The following is a 20,128-nucleotide window of genomic DNA, read 5'->3' as shown; positions in this document are numbered from 1 at the left end:
AAGGTAAGAACTTTATCTTGCCAAACAAAGCAGATTTTAGCTGCGTAGCAAAGAGTTATGATTCTCTTAATGCCATTGTATTACAAACATTGCCAAGCAGGTTTAAGCTAAGTTCAAACTACATATTTCAAAATTAACCAATTTAGTGGGGGAGGTTTCATCACAAAGTGAGGGTACTTGGACATCGACAAAGAGTGCTGGCAGCAAATGAGAACATTTTGAAGCTTTACGTGAGTGCCATGTGCTTGATGCAGCAGTAGCAGCCACATGTAGCTCAAAAGAAGTCACAAAGACTTCATGCAACCAGACGATGCAACTGCACCAAGGCCTAAAGGACCTGGGACTGGCTAAAGACGAGGACTGCTAGTTGCCTGGGTGGAGGACCTTACTTCATGCCCTGCCTCAAAGCCACGCTGTGGTTCATAGTGTAGTCTGTTAGCCGATCTGACCAAGGAATCTCTACACTGAAAGCGACTTCTTGTGGAAAAGTCTTGTTCTCCCTTGGCAGGAAAACAGCCCAGCTCCTACACAAAGATGGTGCCTGAAGTCATTGTTTGAGCATTTCCCTGATGAAATCGACAAGTTTCTGTATAATCTCTGCAGTAAGAGGAACTCCTTTTGATGATTTGCATCATTTTTAGTAACTATTTCTAGCATTATTGTGGTTTCCAGGAGTATGGGCCTTGGGTATAAACACAAAATAAAGAGACCATCCCTAACATGGTGACTACAACCAAAGTAGAAGAAAAGAGAAAACAGAGGAAGGCATTCATCCAAAGAGATTACCAAGAAAACACAGAAAATAATGCTTAGAGTCATAGGCCGTGATTTTGAGATAGCAGGGGTCCAACCAGTGTCAAGTTTTATCATAACAAATATTGTCAATTTTACAGCATCTTGTATTCTTGGGTGTTGCATAACAGACAATAAAATTGTGAAACTCTTCTGCAGTTTGAAAGCATCAGATTTGCAGTAGTAACTTACAGCCTTATCAAGAAGTAACTGCCTCAGCTTTTAAACATCTAGCATGGGGAGTTTAACTTTACCATGTCTGACACATAATAGCTTGCACTAATTTTATCATCACCATTGTATTTCATTTGTGAGGAGAAAAAAAAAAAATGTTTTCAACAGCTCCTCTAAAATCAGAACTTTGATTCTCTGTCAGCTATGAACTTTTGATCTATGTAATACCATCCCTGACAGTATCCCCTCTGGGCTCATGATTATCTATGCATTATTAGTGCACAAAGAAGCTATTTTTAATTATAATGAATGTGACCTCATAGAGACAAAACAATGAGATATTTTGACTTCCTACTAATATTCTTCCCTAAAACAAATAGGATTCTCATGGAATTTCTCACTGACATTTACAGGCTCTTCCGTCTTTATCAGAAACATGGATGAAGCTTCAGGGGCTTTCAGTACTTCATTCCACCTTCACATGGAGACTGTTTAAACAAAAACTTAAATCTGTTCCAATACTCAGGAAAAAAATTCAAGCTCTCAGACTTATCTGGACACTCACCTGGGCTGTCATTCCAATTACAGCATCAATAATCTGGAGGGATATGCAGCTTATGGTAAAGTCAACTGTTGGTCCAGTGAGGCTGACTTCTAGCTTTCACTTTTTTTAAAGTTCTTTCTTCAGAGGAAATTGTGTTGAAAGACTACAACTATATTGTCTGAGTAGATTGCAAAAAACATGCAACTGGACAGAATTTCTTTTTAAGAGGTTGGAAATGACCAAGTCTTTCCCCAAATACAAAATTACTAGGGACTGTGTTACAGTTGAAAAACCCTATCATATATATGATAGTCAAAGAAGTTGGGGGGGGGCTTGAGGACTCCCCCAAGTACTGGGGCAACTTTTTTCTGCACAAAAGCCCTCTCAGCAAATTGAGGCCTTGATGTGACTGCTAATACTCTCAGCTTTTCAGATGTGTCCACTGCTACAGTATTTTCTGCAACTGCATCAAAGAGTGACTCCATATAACTCCCACAAGCAAACATATGCATGTGTCAAAAATGCATCTTCTAGCTGCAGTGCCCAGACAGCTACTCCTGATTTGGCCAAGGAGCAGAAAATGGTCCTCTGGGTGGAAAGCCTGAAGGTCATCTCTCTACCCTCACCATTGCCTGCTTGCCCAGATAGAGCTCAAAGTTTGGAAAGCAGGCAGAACAAAAGTTTTGCTTCCCCCATCCAAAGCCCAGGAGACACCTCTCTGCTGTCTGCCTCCAGAGTTAAAGAGTGTCTTGACCATACTTCCTCTCAGGAAAGGGTCACTGTGTGATCAGTCCAGTCATCCCACAGGGTCTAGTGTGTCAATGCTGCTGAAAGAGAAACTGCATAGCCCCTGTCCTGTAAAGAAGAGCAGCAGCAAATGGCCAGAGCACAGAAAGAAGGTCTGACAGTTACATTATATGTGGTTTTGGGAGGAACATAAAGTGGTAAAACTGATAGTTTTATCTGGTGTTTTATCAGGGAGCAGGGGACTAATGGAAACATTCATCTGAGAGTCATATTTCTCACTGATAAAGAAGTGATGTTTGAGGGTCTCTTTTGATAAAAATTTGTCAGCACATCATTTGGCCAAGAACCAAAACTGGAGAAGCAACTTCTAGACTGCTCCAATGTTGCTGTTTAGCATGTTAAAAGTTCCCTCCAGACTCTTCTCCTCCAGGCTCTCGCCTCACTCCCAGTGAAAACAGGAGACTTAATTACCCATTTCCTAAGATTAGTAGTCAAGGTGGTGATAAACAGCTTATAATTTAGCTGAGGATGATATGCTTTTACAAGTAAATCATATTAGCTACCCTGTGTCTTCAGGAGAACAGCTGTTTTATATTTTGAATGGCCTTTTCAATTAGAATATATCTTTTGTGGTGCTACAGCAAACAAATCAGACTTGTTGCACTTTAGTAATGTGATTACATTATCAAAATCCTCAGACATGAGACATTTTGGTTATTCTACTCTGAACATTTGGTTTGAATGAAACTAAATACTCAAAGCAAAGAAGTGAAAACAGCAGAATGTTGCATGACTTGGAGGTAAAACCATGAATCTCAGATTATTTCATTTCTTTTATGTGTCTAAACAATCACAAACTGATAATGTATCAGAATATTTCTTACAACTATATATTTTTGTCCAGATAGATCTTTTTTAATTAAAATTAATAATTATTATGAATGTTGTGTTTTGTTTTTTTTTTTTCTTTTTCTAGCCAGCAAATATTTTTAGAATCAACTACAACTCTCATCAAACAAATCTTCCTTCCCACAGCCAGGTCTTTTGGCTCTCATGGGAAACTCCCTCACAGCAGCTAAAGTATGCTTTTGAAGATAACAGCATTCACTATGCCTCGCCTTGTTGGTAGTGATGGAAAAACAAGATGGATAGATGGAAAAAAGAAATAGGTCTACTGTGGTGTGGAGTTTCTTCCTTTTCAAGCCTGGTTATCTACATTGAGACTTTGCCTTTAGGCTCCTCCTGTGGTAATCATGCAAAGTATATTTGCTTGGTCAGTGAAAGGACAGATAGGGATTGTCATAAATGCCCAGGGTGGTAACTGCTTGGTATATCCCAAATGCTACTGACAGCTACGGGAATCCTACAGTATGTTTTCTCAACCTCTACTTCTGTGCTTGATTGTATGCTCTGGCATAGCTGCAATGTGTTCAGGCAGACACGCTCACCACAGAGCACAGCTAGAGACATTACATAAGCTCTTACTTCATCGTATACAATGCTAGGTGCCTGTTTAACACTGTGACACAGTACACATGTCAAAAATAGCATATTGCAGATGTTTACAAAGACTGTGTAGTCACTTTCTTTTGATATTTGTCATTGGAAATCACTGGGGTTTGGACAGTGATTTTGGAATGTCTCAGTAATAGAGAATTGGACGAAATCAGATGACTATATATTCTTTTAATATTTGAAAATAATTTTAATGTGATGAAGATTCTTTCAGTTAGTGCTTTCACTGGTTTCTGGTTTTGCCCCAAGACACTTCAACAAATGTTTTGGAAGTATGACTAGCCAATCGTATGGCCGGATTTCCAAATGTCACTTCACAAAGCAGAGCCACTGCCAGTACTGAGTGAACTTATGTTACCCCAATCACATGCACACTTTTTCCTGGAATTGTAATTTTTCTTAAGTAATATTTCCCTAGCAGTTCAGGAAAGTATCCTAACATGGTTTCTGAGTCACACTGCTAATTAAAGTGAAAAGTTTTGCCTGTTTGTATGGCACATTCTCTGTGTGCAATGTGACATATGATACAGCAACATGATGCAACTTTCTTGTAATTTAACACGACTCAGATATGATTCCTTTCCCAACTGCATGCAAATAGTGACTGCACTGTAGTGACAATGAGCTCTCAAAAACTAACTCAGCATGCTTCTGGTCTAAAAAAGGTGGTTCTGGCAAAGCCATCCTGACCTGATAATAAGCAGAGTAACCACCCCTTTCCAAACCCATGCAGTGCCCACACTGGATCACCAAACCCTACGTGTTCAAACGTGTGTCCCAGTTTTTCTAAGTGCCATTCTGCCAAAACAGTAAGAACCCTAGGTGGCGTTCTGCCACTGGCTGAATGGTCATACCGTTTAGGTCAGATCTGGGGTAAAAAGAAAACAAATATGCAGATGTCCTTCAAAAAGTTAATTTTTCTTAATGTGAGCAAACTAAAATACCATGCTGAATAGTTCTACTATTCACTGATACAGAAGCCCAAATATAGATGTTTCACAAAAACATTCAAGGAAAGAATGAATTCTGCTTGGTCTTCCCATGGGCAAATGGGGTCTCTGCAGCTGTCATGGGGGCACATAGAGTTTTGTCCCCATTTCCCATGTCTCATCAAGAATTATGAAGATTTGTATAATGTACTGGGGAAGCAGGGAGCAAGTGGAGAGTTTTATAGGGGACCGGCACATAGTGGGACTTATAAGGGTTTCCTTAGGAAAAGTATCATATCAGGTTTAACTCCTTGCAGCAAAATAACTCTGGTCACTCTTTAACCCAGCAGTGCCGTCAGTTTGGGACTACATCTAAAAGTCAAGCCCAGGAAATAGTAATGGCTGGTTTTGTCACTGGACTTACTTGCCCTATGAGCAAGGCCTAAAAGAAACACCGACCCCAATCATTTTTATCAGTGATAATGATAAAAAGTGCTGTACAAGATTCTTAATAAATAAGAATAAAGGAGTTATCACCTACAACAACAGTACCTTAGTTATTTTTCCCAGGCAGGCAGACAGAAGGTAAGACACCAGCAAACCTTGCTGAGATCTGAGTAGGGACAGTAGTAACCAGAACAAAACTTGCAGCCACACCAGCAGAGATCTTACAAGTCAGCTTTTGCACCATTTTTTCCCCTTTTCAAGCAGGTTATTCCCCTCCTAGCCCTGCTTGCCTCCTGCGGGAGCTGCATCAATACCACCACATCAGTGGCTAGAAACAAGGCAAATCCCTGTGGGGGAGAAAGCACAAGCAAGCCACAGCAAACCGCCCTCAGACAAGCAACACTCGCTGAGCCTGAGCTGATTGCTTGCCCTGATTGCTCTGTGATCATGAATTAACAGAAGGTTCTCCACAGCCCTCTGAACCTGCCTTCCTGCCTCCCCTGGACTTTACAGAGCTCCAGATGTGAGCCATGACTGATGTCAAAGTTTAATTAGTGCTGTCTTCATTTCAAACCGCTGAATAATGGAATGAATTTCTCCAATGTTGCATCTGATTAATCTAAACAGCCTGGTGCATTTTTCAGCACTCTATACACAGACGTTACAATCCCAGCTGAGATGGACTGGACTGGAACAGCAGCTGGGAGGGATTTTTCTCATGAGTGAGAGCTGCTCTGGATAAAGCAGCAGTGTGCTTGCAATTTTCTTTCCCAACTGATAAGAGCCAAGGATGGATGCCGCGTGGCATGGCAATATACGGGGTTGTTGTCTTATCCTTCACTGTAGCTTCTTAAGTCAGTAGCAGATAAGTCAGAACAAATTGTCTTTCCTCACAACCTCCCTGCTAGCTTCCCAGTCCTGGAGGAAAAGCACAGGCAAACATTTCTGCAGGAATGCTGCAAATACTTTTCCACATGTTTTTGGCTCATCATGCCTATCAGAGATTGTAATCACAGAGAATCAAGAGCAGCAGTGATAATAAGAAAACACTTATGAAAACCACAATTTCATAATCAGTATTTCAAAGAGTTTGTTAACTTTGAAAGGAAGCTGGAAGTAAGGATGAAAAGTCTAGTTTAAAGAGAGAAAGTGTTTCCAACAATCTTCACTGAGTCTTTTCTAGCTGCTGAGCAGCTGACTGTACTTCCAGGAGTTGCCTTTGAGGAAGAGAATCCATGAGACAGAAGAAATGTTAGAATATATCCTTTCTAGAAACGAAGCAACATTTGCAAGCTGTTACTAGAGTACTGCATAGATCTGACTATCTGAAAAACAGCATCAGTGATAATCAGAGACAAAAGCTTACTCCCTGCTCTGCTAAGACTTGCTCAGGTTTATTTGCAGAGCTCTGTTTTGGTTGCACAGACAGACTGCAGCTGGCTCCAGGAAGGAAGAGATGCAGAGCTTCCTGATTCCTTCAGCTCCCTGTGTGATGGCTCTCCAGTATCTTCATGTCTGCCCGAGGGCAAGGCATCTCCACTAAGGTGCTCCAGGGATCATGGGGAAGTGCTGTTTTGCTCTTGCCTTCAGCAGAGCAGGGCAGTGGACAAGGACCATGCACCAGCAACTGGCTTCTGCTTCTGTCCAGCTTGCAATGGCAATATGAGATTGTTGAATCTAAGACCCATCAGAACAGAAATGGCTACTTAAGCCTGTATCAATATTTGGTGCGGAGTTAAAAAAGGTTATTAGCTGTGGAAAAGGTGTGCATGTAGCAGAGAGCAGCTGGCTCCAGGGCTGAGCTTATCTACCCCCTCTGTCTTCTGACCAGATTTTGAGTTCGATGATACTCCCCAGGCCTATCGGCAGTGGGATTCTCTCTAATGAACCAAAGGAGAGTTTGTCACAGGGAGAAGACCTCTGCAAAAAGAGAAAGCTCTGAGTTTGTCGTAACTTGGGCATTACTTTCTCTTGCCTTTCCCATAATAAATAACATAAGGGGCAGAACAGGGCAGGGAGCATTGAGACTCACCCCCTCAGCGATCAGGACTCTGTGGCCTCATTAGAGACACAGTTTTAGTGCTGGAAGACAGAAGTAGGTCCAACTGACCATTGGGGCTTTTCCTGGCAAAAGTCACCTCGGCTCTGACGAATATAGGACATACCTTTTTGTATCGAATTTTAAAAATTCTGGAAAAAAGTAGCCTATGTCTGTCATTGCTGTATGGGAGAGGAAAGAGGTGTTTGGGGGGGAGAAACAGGAAAAGCAACAGTTAAGTTTGTGGTGCTTTAGCTGAAGGGTTTAATAATGTAAGAGACTGGCAGAACAACACTTCAACAAGGCATTTTTAAGCACTTCATGATGAAAAAAATTAATGCTTAGACATCAGAAAACCCATGTGGAAACGTAATTGTTCACTAAGGATTTAGTATGTCAGACTGGCAACCTGAATCACATAACTGGAGTGTGAAATATAGGGATTACTGCCAATGTTGATATGAGTTCAGCTGAGAAGTTTTGTCTGATACCTGCACGATTGCCCTGCCCCAGGCTGAGCTGCGTACTGCTTCCCGTCATGAGACTCTTTCCAGTTGGTTATAACATTGCCGACATTCAACGTCCAAGCTGAAACTTTCCGTGCCAGATGTCTGCTTCTAAATGATTTTAATAACTTTTTGACTTAGTGGAAGGTGTCCCTGTCCATGGCAAGGGGGTTGGAATTAGATGATCTTTATGGTCCCTTCCAACCCAAGCCACTCTGTGATTTTATGATCCCATGATTTGTTGTCCGGACAAAATGGTTTGCTCACAGTTAAGGATGAAGCTCCTTCTATACCTGTGCAAAAGCCTTTTCTGGCAATTTTGTCTTTGAGAATGTCTAGCATTTCCTTGTGGTGGATAACAAATGTGAAGTTTTGACACCTGAGGAAGCTTTGTTGGCACAGATGTGCCTCCTGCTCTCTCTGTAAATATCCACCCAAATGTAACAGCAGCAGCTCACGGATGCTCAGCAGAGACTTGTCAGGGGTTAGCAGCTAAACTCTGCAGATGGGGCTTGTGCTGACCACACTCCAGCCTGGAGCTAAGCAGGACAAGGATGCAGACCAGAGCAGGAGCAGCCCGCAGAGCTGAGAGCTGGGACAACACCATTCCTCTCGCTCAAGAAAAGGAAGATGTCAGATTTAAAGTGTAGAGGGAAGAGGAACATTAGCAGAAGAGTGCAAGACCTAGCCAAGGAGCCTGAGAGCATTTGGGGAGACCAGAACTAGAAACTGGGGTCAGGAAAATGGAAAGGCAAGAAGTCCTGACCATGAAAACGAAGCTAGAAGCTAGGGATAGAAGAGGGGACCATGATCAGTCAGGATGGGAAAGTAGAAGGGTTCAACAGGGCACTGAGACTGTCACTGAAAAACTGAGACTGACCTCCTGAGGGTCTGAGGAAGGAGGAGGCTATCCCAGCCCAGCAGTATGTGAGTGGGAAGGAAGGTGGCACAAGGAGAGGGCAAAGGGGATCCTGGTAGGGAAACTGACCCTAAGCCAGGGAGGTCCAGGAATATGGGCTGGGGAGCCACTGATTGCTGGGACTGGGACAGGACAAAAGTGTAGACAGGAGGAAGAACTGGGGTCTGGCAGGCAGGGAATGACTGGGTTTGGTGCACACGTGGGGAACAAAGAGAGTCCTGTACCCAGAAGAGTATGGTGTTTCTGAAGGGTTAGGAAAAGTCAAGCACAGCAGAGATACTCCCTGAATTACAGCAGCTTGTAAAGGAGCTTTTTAACCTTCACAGCATTATTGAGGATCACTGTGGCAGGGGTAAAGAGAGTATTTAAATGCTTAACCCCCTGAAACTCTATCATGTGTTACCACTCTGACACCACCTGACAGTTTAGTCCATCAACAGGTTTAAAACTTCAAGTGTCCTGGGTTGAGCTTAGTTACCTGGTCTGCTATAACAACGGATAGAGGGAGGAGGCTCTCTGTGTCTCATTAATTGTGATTAATACCTACATCCTGACCTTGTGTTTTTTATCCCGGCAATATTACTGTTGATCTTAAAGAACTTTTTAAAAATAAGATATGATAGGTGACTACAATACATTACTTCTGTGTTCTGCAAGTAAAATCTGAGGTGCAATTGGTAAGAATACAGATAGCCCTGTATACCATGAAGCACTGTAACATAAAGGACTTTCTGTGGGGTATACTCACATGTACACACACACACACAAACCCACATGCCATAAATGCTAAAACAACCCAGAAACCTAATACACTATGTCAAACATTAAAATAAAAATAAATAAAATAAAAACAGCTTAGCCAAAAATCTCTCAGAAAGAGCCAGAACAAACAGGAAAGGAAACAAACAACAACAAACAAACAAACAAACAACAACAACAACAACAAACAACAGTCTTTTCCTTGTGGTAATCAGCAGCCAATGCATGTGAAACATAGCCCTTTTTAGTGTGATCTACGTAATACCTTCATGATAGTCTTGGAAACTAACAGTTATTTTTGTTAAATAGAATACCCAATGTCTAGGATGGCTGCTTGAGAGTGGTAGCCAAATTACAATGAAAACAATTACAAACATGCATATGTTGGCTAGGCAATGTCATTACAGTCAATAAACTATAAACCAGTTTAAATTAGCAAGAAGAGCTCTTGTATGTATGTGGGGCAAAATGGATATGGTTTCAAAATTTAATTAAAAGGCTCTTAGCTAACTAGCGATTTGCTAATAAGCTGAATAAACTTGTGTTCCACGTGAGGGCAGAATTATCATCATTGCCAATTATACAGTGGTTAGTATTCTATATTAGAAAGTGCTTTCTGATTTAGGTAAAGAGATTCCTACATGTGAGTAAACAGTGACTTGTCATGCAGTGCAATGTATATAAGAATGAAGGCAATGTATATGAGAATTATTGGACTGGTCTTCATGCCTTCCAAGTCTTGATAGTTAAGGTTGTAAATTAAAAGCTTGTGAATGGTGAGCAGGCAAAGGCTTTAGCCATTAGTCATCCTGAAAACACATTGCTCACCACTGCTAACTTCTTGTGCTGGCAAAAGAAATCTGCAATTAAGTACATAATTTAGCCTTTCTTTTCTAAACCTCAGGTCAACATTCAGTGCAGTTCACAGAGTAGTGTGTGGTCATCTCTTGCAAGCAGGAGGTTTTTTGAAGTGAAAACAAAACTGTTAGCTTGTTTTGCTCTGTCAGTGAGAAATAATAATTTGTTCTGGACCACACACTGAATTAATCATTTTTGGACACACTACACATGCAGAATCTTGTTCCAGCTTTTGTTCTGATTTTTCTAAATGATTGTCCTGGCTGTTCTCACATTTTCTCAGAAAGTTAGACACAGAAAAAATCATACTCTCTAGGTGAAACTTCAGCTTAAATTTTCTTGCATGCATTGCATTCAGAATAAAGGTTGAATTTCAGGCAATGTGCTCTATTATTACTAGTTGCTGCTTATTTTAAAGTCTTGGACAACATTTCCTAGTAAAACAAAAGAAAAACATTTCTCAGATTTCTGGCAAACAAGTAAGCAACTGACGAACAAGTGTTTTTAGAGGAAAATTTTCAACACCAGTGTTCTTACTTCTGAAATCATAAATACAAAAGAAAAAAGTGCATTTAAAAAGTATCCCAAGTGCTCTGACTTGTGCTTTGCTTTGTATTTTCCTTTTGTCTTGCATGACTGATACTAAAAGTTTAATAAAAGAACAAAGTATATTAAAAGTAATTAATAATAGCTAGTAAAAAATAATAAAGTAATAAACAATTAATATGTATTTAACTTCTATATAGACCCTCTTTTTTCTATGGCTGCTAAATATCCATGCAACTGAACAATCACACACACACACACAAAAGCACACACAACAAAACAAGACAGACAAAACAAAACAAAAATCAAACAAAAACAAACACCAAAACAGCAAGAAGCTCACCAGCTTGCACATGAAATTTATATAATTCTGGCAATGTGGATTATTAACCATGTCAATAAACAGAGATCACCTACCTTCACAGATCCATTCTCATACTCAGATCCTTGCAGCAAATGCAGAAAAGAAACTATGAAAATATTCACAGTTGCCCACGGTTTGTACATTCTGATGTTTAAAATCCACAGGTTACTACGCAGTCGTTGTCATACAGCTAGAGGCGTCTCTTTTGAAATGCATTTCTCTATCACCAATGCAGACAAGAAAAGATTCCAGTTTTTCTGTCATAAACTCACAGAAGATTCCAAAATACAAGAGCAAATATCTAGCTCTTTACTCTTCTAAACAATTATTTTGAACAATTCACCTAGACAATGCAATTTCTTAGAGTAGATTTTAGATGCACTTGAAAGAAAATCATGATAAGGGTTTAAATAGATTTCTATCTGTATGTATACACATACACTCTCACAAATGATCAGGTTTGGATTCCAGTTAATGAAGTTAATATATCTTCCATCAAGGCACAAAGAGGTATTCAAAATCCATCTGTGGTCCAGAAAACTGCAGAAATCTGCTCTATTCTGTGCTCTGTGTTACAGCAGCCTTTTCAGATGGTAGTGTAATGGCCAATGTTTTGAGCTAGAGAGCTGTAATCCAACTCTGTATTAAAACTTTTTTCACAACCTTCATGGAAGCTTGCAGAAGCATGTGTCTTAAATCTGATACAGACTTTGGCAGTAACACAGTCAAATTTTGGCTCTAATCCCATTTTGTCCCTACCAATAGCATAGCAGTTTTTAAACTAACTGATGCAATCTAGACTCCCATTATTTTAAAGAAGATTACCTGAAACATGAAACTTCAGCACACGTTTCTTACACAGCACACAAATTTTAAGTTCTTCCTTTTAAAGAAAGAGAGGGAGAGAAAGAAAAAGAGAAAGAAAGAAAGAAAGACCATTTTTTATTATGTGGCATAGGGTTTTCTGGATAGATTTTTAAAAGGAAAGTTTAAAATTATCTTTAAAAACACACAGGATTTTGAATTTTTTAATGAAAGTTCAGGAAGCTAATGTATAAAAGATATATAAAGATATAAAAGGAATAAATCTTTTTTTTTTCCCCATTTTCAGCAAAATAGAATCTCTCTTTCTGCCCCAAGATAAAAAGATCTGCTTGAATTCTCTCTGCACTTTTCCACAGTTTAAAACCAAAATAGATAACAAGCAATTAAACTTATAACATAGACAAAGGCTCTGATAATTACACATGTTAAATCTTTATTTCTGTACTCATGTAATATTTTATATTCAGGAGACTAGCTCCACTCTCACAGAGCTTAGGGTTTGCAGAGCTACAGTTGTTACCATAAAACAGTCTCATAGCTAATACTTCACAGCACTGCTTTCCTACCTTTGACTTCCAAGCAGTAGCTCTCTTAAATACAAGCCACATTTCTGTTGCTATCAGTAAGGTTGCAAAATTTCTTCCTAAGTGTTCATCACAAATGGATATCTTAGAGAAAATTATTTGAATCTGTTTTCTCCAGTTGTTGCCAGTCAACTGTGCCATTATATTTTAAAAACATATATGTGACTGTGTAATTTTTAGCGTTGTCTTTCACCATTTGTTTTGTGAAAGCAATTTATTCTCCCTTTTTTCTAGCTGGTGGCTTCCTCCCCCACCTACCCCGCACTGGTTCGTGTAAGGACAGCAGGAGTTTCACTCTCTGAGCTATGTGAGAAAGCTCCTGTGCTCTGCGGACCTGCTTCTCCCCCTCCCATCTTGCCCCCCACCACACTTCCAGCTGTGTTCATGCAGTTTCACTGGCCCCATGCCACTGGGGACATTCTGTGTCAATGCTGTAGTTTGCCATTGAAAGACATCAACTATTTCATTCATCATTTCAAAGGAGCATGTTATGTTTTGCTTATGTACGGTCACTCTGACCTCATTTAGTTTCCCCATTTCCCTTCTGATGCTGATAGCTATCTGCTTGCAGGAACTGAAACCCTGCGGAACAAAATGAATGCTCCTTAGCCTTGAGCGCACTGCTTCAGTGCAAGGGACCAAACCCAGAATAGTCACTACAAGGTCAGGACTGCATGATAATAACTCTCTATTGACCTGTAGTTATCTGGAGGGGGTATCTGCCTACAAGCTTCTCTCATTTATGGGGATCATTAATTGAACACAGACCCAGATTCACAACACAGGCAAGAAGCAATATATCCTTTGTGCCCTGAAGCCTGGTCACCAGGGTATTACTTACACAGTCTGTCTCCACCATGGTTCATGGATGAGCGTCTCCGTTCCCCTGGAAGGGCTGATGAAAAATTTCACCTTTTCTTCAGCTAGACCAGGTACCTGGAGCAAGCTTTCCTTCCAGCCACTAGTCAGGCTGCTTCTGGCTGGTGCCCTCACACAACGTCACTACTCTGCTTCGTAAGGGGGCAGAAGCAAGGGACAACCCAGCAACAGCACAGAGGGTCTTGAACACCAGCTGTGGAATTCCTCCTGCAACCCAGTGGAGGTTTAACTGCTTATAGGAGGTGAAAGGGCTTGGAGGGATGGAGAGTGAAAAGGCCTTGTGGTGATATGTTCTGCAAACCAGTAAGGAAAACACGTCTGAGAATGAGAGCGCAGCTCTTCAAAATGGGAAGAGATACAAACCCAAGGGCTCTCACACCCTCAGCCTCACGGTGAGAATGGCAGCGGCCTTTCCGCCCTTGTGGGACCCACAAAACCTACTTCAGGGACTATTAAGAAACTAGCACTAGAAAATCAAGGCTGTTTGTTTTGGAAACACTGGAAGGAAACACCTCAATAATGTTTTGTTTGTGTTTTAGTTCGTCACTGCTATTTACCAAATTCAATTCTGAATCACAAAAACATTTGGAAAGACCAAAATTACGTCTTTCTGGAAGCAAAATGTTCATCACAACTGTCTGCCCAGCTCTGGCTTCAGTGGACTTCTTGGCAGGAATACCGAACTGAACCTCTGGCAGTGAATCAAATCCATTTAAAAGAGCAAGTTAGATGCTGCAGGCAGAAGATACACAATACTTAATCTCTCCCTCAGGGCTCAGACACAAAGACTTGAAAAGGAAGAAAAACACCTTTTTTAAACTGCCTGGACTTCAAATCTAGCTCAAAGCTGTTAGTGAAAGCACAGGCAAAGCAAGAGAAAACAGTTGTTAGGACAGCAGAGCAACTCTGATGATGGACTTTTGGGAACAGCTTCCTTTCACTATCTGCCCTGCAGTCCCTATGACTTCCCCTATTCCTCTTGTCTCTCCTCTCCAATGTGGGATGTGAATAGGGGCTCTCTCCAGCAGGGCAACCAGGCAATCAGGCCCAGTCAGCATGAGTTTATGAAAGGCAGGTCCTGCTTGATGAACCTGATCTCCTTCTATGACAAAGTGACGCGCTTGGTGGATGAGGGAAAGGCTGTGGATGTGGTCTACCTTGACTTCAGTAAGGCTTTTGACACCGTTTCCCACAGCATTCTCCTCAAGAAACTGGCTGCTCTTGGCTTGGACTGGCGTACACTTCATTAGGTTAGAAACTGGCTGGGTAGCTCGACCCAAAGAGTTGTGGTGAATGGAGTTAAATCCAGTTGGAGGCCGGTCACTAGTGGAGTCCCCCAGGGCTCAGTGCTGGGGCCAGTTCTCTTTATTATCTTTATCAATGATCTGGATGAGGGGATCGAGTGCACCCTCAGTAAGTTTGCAGATGACACCAAGTTAGGTGCGTGTGTCGATCTGCTCGAGGGTAGGAAGGTTCTGCAGGAGGATCTGGATAGGCTGGACCGATGGGCTGAGGCCAACTGTATGAAGTTCAACAAGGCCAAGCGCCGGGTCCTGCACCTGGGGCGCAACAACCCCAAGCAGAGCTACAGGCTGGGAGACGAGTGGTTGGAAAGCTGCCTGGCAGAGAAGGACATGGGAGTACTGGTTGATAGTCGGCTGAATATGAGCCAGCAGTGTGCTCAGGTGGCCAAGAAGGCCAACAGCATCCTGGCTTGCATAAGAAACAGTGTGGCCAGCAGGGCTAGGGAAGTGATTGTCCCCCTGTACTCGGCTCTGGTGAGGCCGCACCTCGAGTACTGTGTTCAGTTTTGGGCCCCTCGCTACAAGAAGGACATGGACGTGCTCGAGCGAGTCCAGAGAAGGGCAACGAAGCTGGTGAGGGGTCTGGAGAACAAGTCTTACGAGGAGCAGCTGAGGGAGCTGGGATTGTTCAGCCTGGAGAAGAGGAGGCTCAGGGGTGACCTTATCACTCTCTATAGGTACCTTAAAGGAGGCTGTAGGGAGGTGGGGGTTGGTCTATTCTCCCACATGCCCGGTGACAGAACAAGGGGGAAGGGGCTAAAGTTGTGCCAGGGGAGGTTTAGGTTGGATATTAGGAAGAACTTCTTCGCTGAAAGGGTTGTTAGGCATTGGAATAGGCTGCCCAGGGAAGTGGTTCAGTCACTATCCCTGGAGGTCTTTAAAAGACGTTTAGATGTAGAGCTTAGTGATACGGTTTAGTGGAGGACTTGTTAGTGTTAGGTCAGAGGTTGGACCCGGTGATCTTGGAGGTCTCTTCCAACCTAGATGACTCTGTGATTCTGTGATCATCTCAAGCCTACTCTTCACACACCTTTCTAACAATTTTTTCTGCCTACTGCTGCACTGATAACAGTGTAAATAGTTCTCTAATGCTAACTCAGAAGTATTTTGAGATTATACTGCAGGTTGCCTGCAAGAGCAGTGAACAAACTTGCTGTCCGACCGGATGCCTCCTACGACTATGACCTATGTTTTCTTTTACTATCTAAACACGAATTAACACTACTAGCTTTTGTTTTTATCTCCATTTGCTATTGTAAAACCACCTGCTTAGTTCTGTGCATGGCTCTGCTCTGCATTTTTTTAAAGCTAGCACTGTAGAATGAAGTACTTCAATAAATTTTACGTGACTATTTGCATTACGGCACTTTGGTAGCTGAATATACAGCTCCATTGACACCAACAAAGCTAAATTCTGTTAAATGAAATGAGACTTCATACTTTATCACTTGTGGCTAAGCAGTTGTTTCATACTATGGCAACGAGTAAGCTCTTTGCAGGAAAAACTTAAAATATTTGTTTTAGTCTATTTCAAATATTGACCAATGCTGAAGTCTCAAATGATGAACAATACTTATGAAAACAAGTTTAAATTTCTATCTATAAATATTATATATTATTTATTCAATATTATTGCATATGAGCATATGAGTCTTAATTCCAAAGTAACAGTTTCACATACATTGCACAGAAACCCCAGTTCACTGATTGTCATAAATTGTTTTTTTGATGGAAGAGAACATAAAAAAAATAAATAAATAATAAGGTACATATACCTAGAAACAGACTAATCATATTTTACTGATACTTTTCTCTAATTTGTAAGATAGAATATGCAGATCAAGTACAGCTTACTTACCAGGACTGCTTATTGAGTTGCATAGCAGGTTCGGCTTTAGAAAAAAAAAAAAATAACAATAATACTAGTGAATGGAAAAAAAAATAACACCATACTTAGCTTATAAATTTATTGCATGCTTGCATACCCAAAGAACAGAAGAATTTATTGGCAATACTGAACAGCCTATATTCTTTAAGCTGAAGTTCTTTCATCTGATAAAATAAATTCCTTTTGTTATCTGAAAATAGCATACCTGCAGATAGGTCCAGACCTGTGTCACTATTTGCCAGACAGAACTACTAGGGAAACACCCCCAAAAATGTCTTTACTGGGAGAAATGTAGCAAAACACACACACACACACAAAAAAAAAAAAGGTACTTCAGACCTTTTAACACAAGAGTAAACCATGAATCAATAGGAATACTCAGATAACATAACATTTGTGAGGATATGTCCTAAATAAACTCCAATTTAATTGATCAGTCTCAGATAGCAAAATTTAAATTGGAGATCAATAAAGGTAATTCATTGCCTTTACTTCAAATACTGTATTATTCCATTAGATACTTTGCACTTGAGAACTCCGCACAGCTTCAAGTCTCAGCATGGAGTAATGTTCGTGGAACTACTATAATTCCCAGTGAAGGTCATTAAGTAAGTATTTGTAAGATGATTCTATGAGCAGATCTGTAGATTCCCTCTAAATAATCCTTACACAGAGGAACTTTTGTTTTCTTGAAAATTACATAAAAAAAGAAAAAGTGGGTCAATTATCTCAAATACCGCAAGCAAGAATCTAACTTATACTTAATATAACACTCATGATGCAGCAATTTGAGGCCACTGACTTAGTACAAATTACTAAATTAATTATAAATTGGTAAGTAGTTATTAAAAACATGTTTAAATAACGCAAAGATTAATAAAACAGCTACTGGAATCAGAAATTTCTGCCAAATACCAGAGTGTTCAGAATATTGCACTAAATGCTAAGCTGGATTGATAGAATTAATTTAGAGAAACACGCAAAATCTAATAGCCAGATTCATGACTAGGTGCTGCTGAAGTTGTACTAGTGCGGTGGTGGGACAGCGCCCACCGGGCAGCCCCAGGACCAGCCCCACACACCATCCAGGTGGCTGTGGCACCCCATGAGGTTATGCTTTAGCTACTCTTCAGTAAGACAGCCTCGTCAGCTACTTGCTGCTGTGAACCTGGAGCTCAGTGCAGGCTGAAAAACCTGCCTGAAAAGTGGTCCGTGTAATTGGGCATTGGGCATCCACTGCGCCCCAGGCTGAGGTGGCTAAACCACTATCAATAGCCAATCTAGCTAGATTAAAAGTTGGTAGGGAATGCCTGCACAAGCTACAAACACACCCGCGACTAAAGGGTAGACACGCTCTCAGATTTAATGAAGGCAAACCACAATATCCATGGGTTCAGTTCTCCAATGCGCCGCACCGAGGCCTAGCTCGGAGGAGGGACTCTGCTGTTAACTGCGTGCAGCAGCACGAGAGCTGTCAACACCAGGCAGATGAAAACTACAGACATTTGGGGCTGAGCTTCTGAGTGACGAACACACCTTTAAACTGCTCTGTCTTTGAAAGGCTCTACCCCAGCCTCACGAAGGGCATGGCTGCCTTGTCACCCTTTTCTAGTTCACATTTCTAACTTCATAGTGGGCATGGCTGCAGTGATGAGTGACAGCTTTACCTAGGCACAGTATGAAGAAATCAGTGTTTCCTTGGTGTCTGTTTGTGTAACTCCAACTTCTAAGGAACCTAAACTACGTTGTCCCTAACCCAGAGAGCCTAATTTATCTCTGGATTCCTGCAACCCAGTATCTACAACAACGGGAGCTTGGCTTGTCTTCACCTCCATCTGTATTTACATAACTGTTAATGAGGGCACAACTGGAACAATAATCAGACTTTAATTACAGAAGCATGTAACACCCCTGATTTCACTTGTGACTTATTCTAAGTCCTCACTATTTTTTCTATAAAAGAGTGAGGCAAGCTAAACAGGAAGGTTAAAGAGTTCTCAAAGTTAAGGAGAAGAAAGGAAAAGAAAAGAAAAAGGAGCGAGGGGAGAAGGGAAGAAGAGGTAGAGCTCTAACCAGGGAGCAAATGCCATCCTTTACACCTATCGTAACAAGGGTTGTGACTCCAAATTGACTGTGAAATGCTCACTGACAGTGGGGGTTGAGTACATCAAAGGATCCCTAACTTTACAAGTAAGGTGCCTAAAAATGTTCGCAAAGCCAAGAAAGGAGGCAGATACCAAGAGGATGAATTCAAAGTCAATAGTTCAATATCTACCTTTAATCTGAAGCAATAGACAAGTGAGGTACAACTGCAAAACACAATGAGTATCTAGACAGATGAATTCTGGCTGGATTGTGAGCAAAAATAGATTAACACTTGTGTGCTTAGACAGAAGAAAATGGTAACAACAGTCATTTTCTCCAGTATGCATATCACTGTTGCTAAATCATTCTTGGTCTTCAGGGTATGCACAGCTTGCACCAACTTGTATAACTGAATAGACAATTGTTGTACTATACATATCAAGCCTAGAATTTCTCAAGAGAAAGATGTGACTACAGGTGACGTCAACATCTTTAACCTTTCAAACTCTGGGAAATGTCTTAGTGAGTGAAAGAACCTTATCTGCTCCTCCTGCACACCAGGAAAAAGTCTCTAGTGTGGCTGAGTACAAGGTAGCATCAGCTGACTCTTCAGTCAGAACAAAATGTTAGATATTTCCACACGGAATAGAAACAATGCAGCCTGTACTTTAAAACTTTCCATTTGCTCATCCAGCACAGTAGAGTTCTATGACAACAAAACTGAAGTGGCTGCAAGCTAGATGGTGGCAGCAGAGCATCTAGAAGACATCCTTCTTATGACCACAGTTGCATCATAATACATCAATTAGCTGAGAAAATGATCATTTAATCTAGTGACTGTTACATTCTCAGAGACTGAAGAAGAAATACATGTTACAGACCTTGTCAGTTGAAGCTAAATTCATACAAGGTTATTTTCTGAAGTGGTCTTACCACAGGAGTTATCCTTCAAGTCCTCCTGGAGATCTTCATCCAACACATCATGACACTTCTTTGAGGTAAGCAGGCTTTGTGAGAAAAGTAGAAAATGCAAGATTAATTTCATCTTTGCATTTCAGACAACAGGCTAGACTTTGCCAACATAAGCAGTCAGTGGAACTGTAGTCATGACTTAATCTATCATAATAGGGCCACAGGAAAAAAAAAAAAAAAAAGTTTCCGAACTGATCATATTTACCTAAAGAATAAATTAGCCATTGTCCTTTTTTCTGGACATTTTAATTTTATCCAGTCAAAAAGAAATGTTCTTAGTCAAAAGTAATATAAAATACCTCAAATTCAAGCACCTGCCTAATTCTGTTGTCCAGTCAAGAAGATGATGCCTTGGAATAAGCAGAAACAACCCCTTGGGAACATTTTCTGTGCACAAGTCCCAAACTCTTGACCCACTAGGTAAGGCCAGAGTATACTGTGACAACATGCCTA

At 41.0% G+C, this 20,128-nt stretch overlaps 1 protein-coding gene across 1 annotated transcript in view; it reads right to left on the bottom strand.

Annotated features, from left to right (window-relative positions):
• VEGFD (vascular endothelial growth factor D) overlaps window positions 1–11,995 on the bottom strand; it is a 30,068-nt gene extending 18,073 nt beyond the window's left edge. Inside the window, exons 1-2 of the mRNA XM_035542146.1 lie at window positions 11,964–11,995; window positions 11,192–11,358 (exon numbers count right to left, since the gene is read on the bottom strand). Coding sequence (XP_035398039.1) covers window positions 11,192–11,281 — 90 coding nt within the window. The 5' untranslated portion in view covers window positions 11,282–11,358; window positions 11,964–11,995. The remainder of the gene's footprint in view (window positions 1–11,191; window positions 11,359–11,963) is intronic.
• Window positions 11,996–20,128: the final 8,133 nt, after the last annotated feature.

The sequence above is a fragment of the Cygnus atratus genome, chromosome 1 (assembly GCF_013377495.2).
Source record: "Cygnus atratus isolate AKBS03 ecotype Queensland, Australia chromosome 1, CAtr_DNAZoo_HiC_assembly, whole genome shotgun sequence".
In the NCBI taxonomy this organism is placed as follows: Eukaryota; Metazoa; Chordata; class Aves; order Anseriformes; family Anatidae; genus Cygnus; species Cygnus atratus.
The sequence above is the reverse complement of the archived record's forward strand: the minus strand, read 5'-3'. Positions and strand labels throughout refer to the sequence as shown.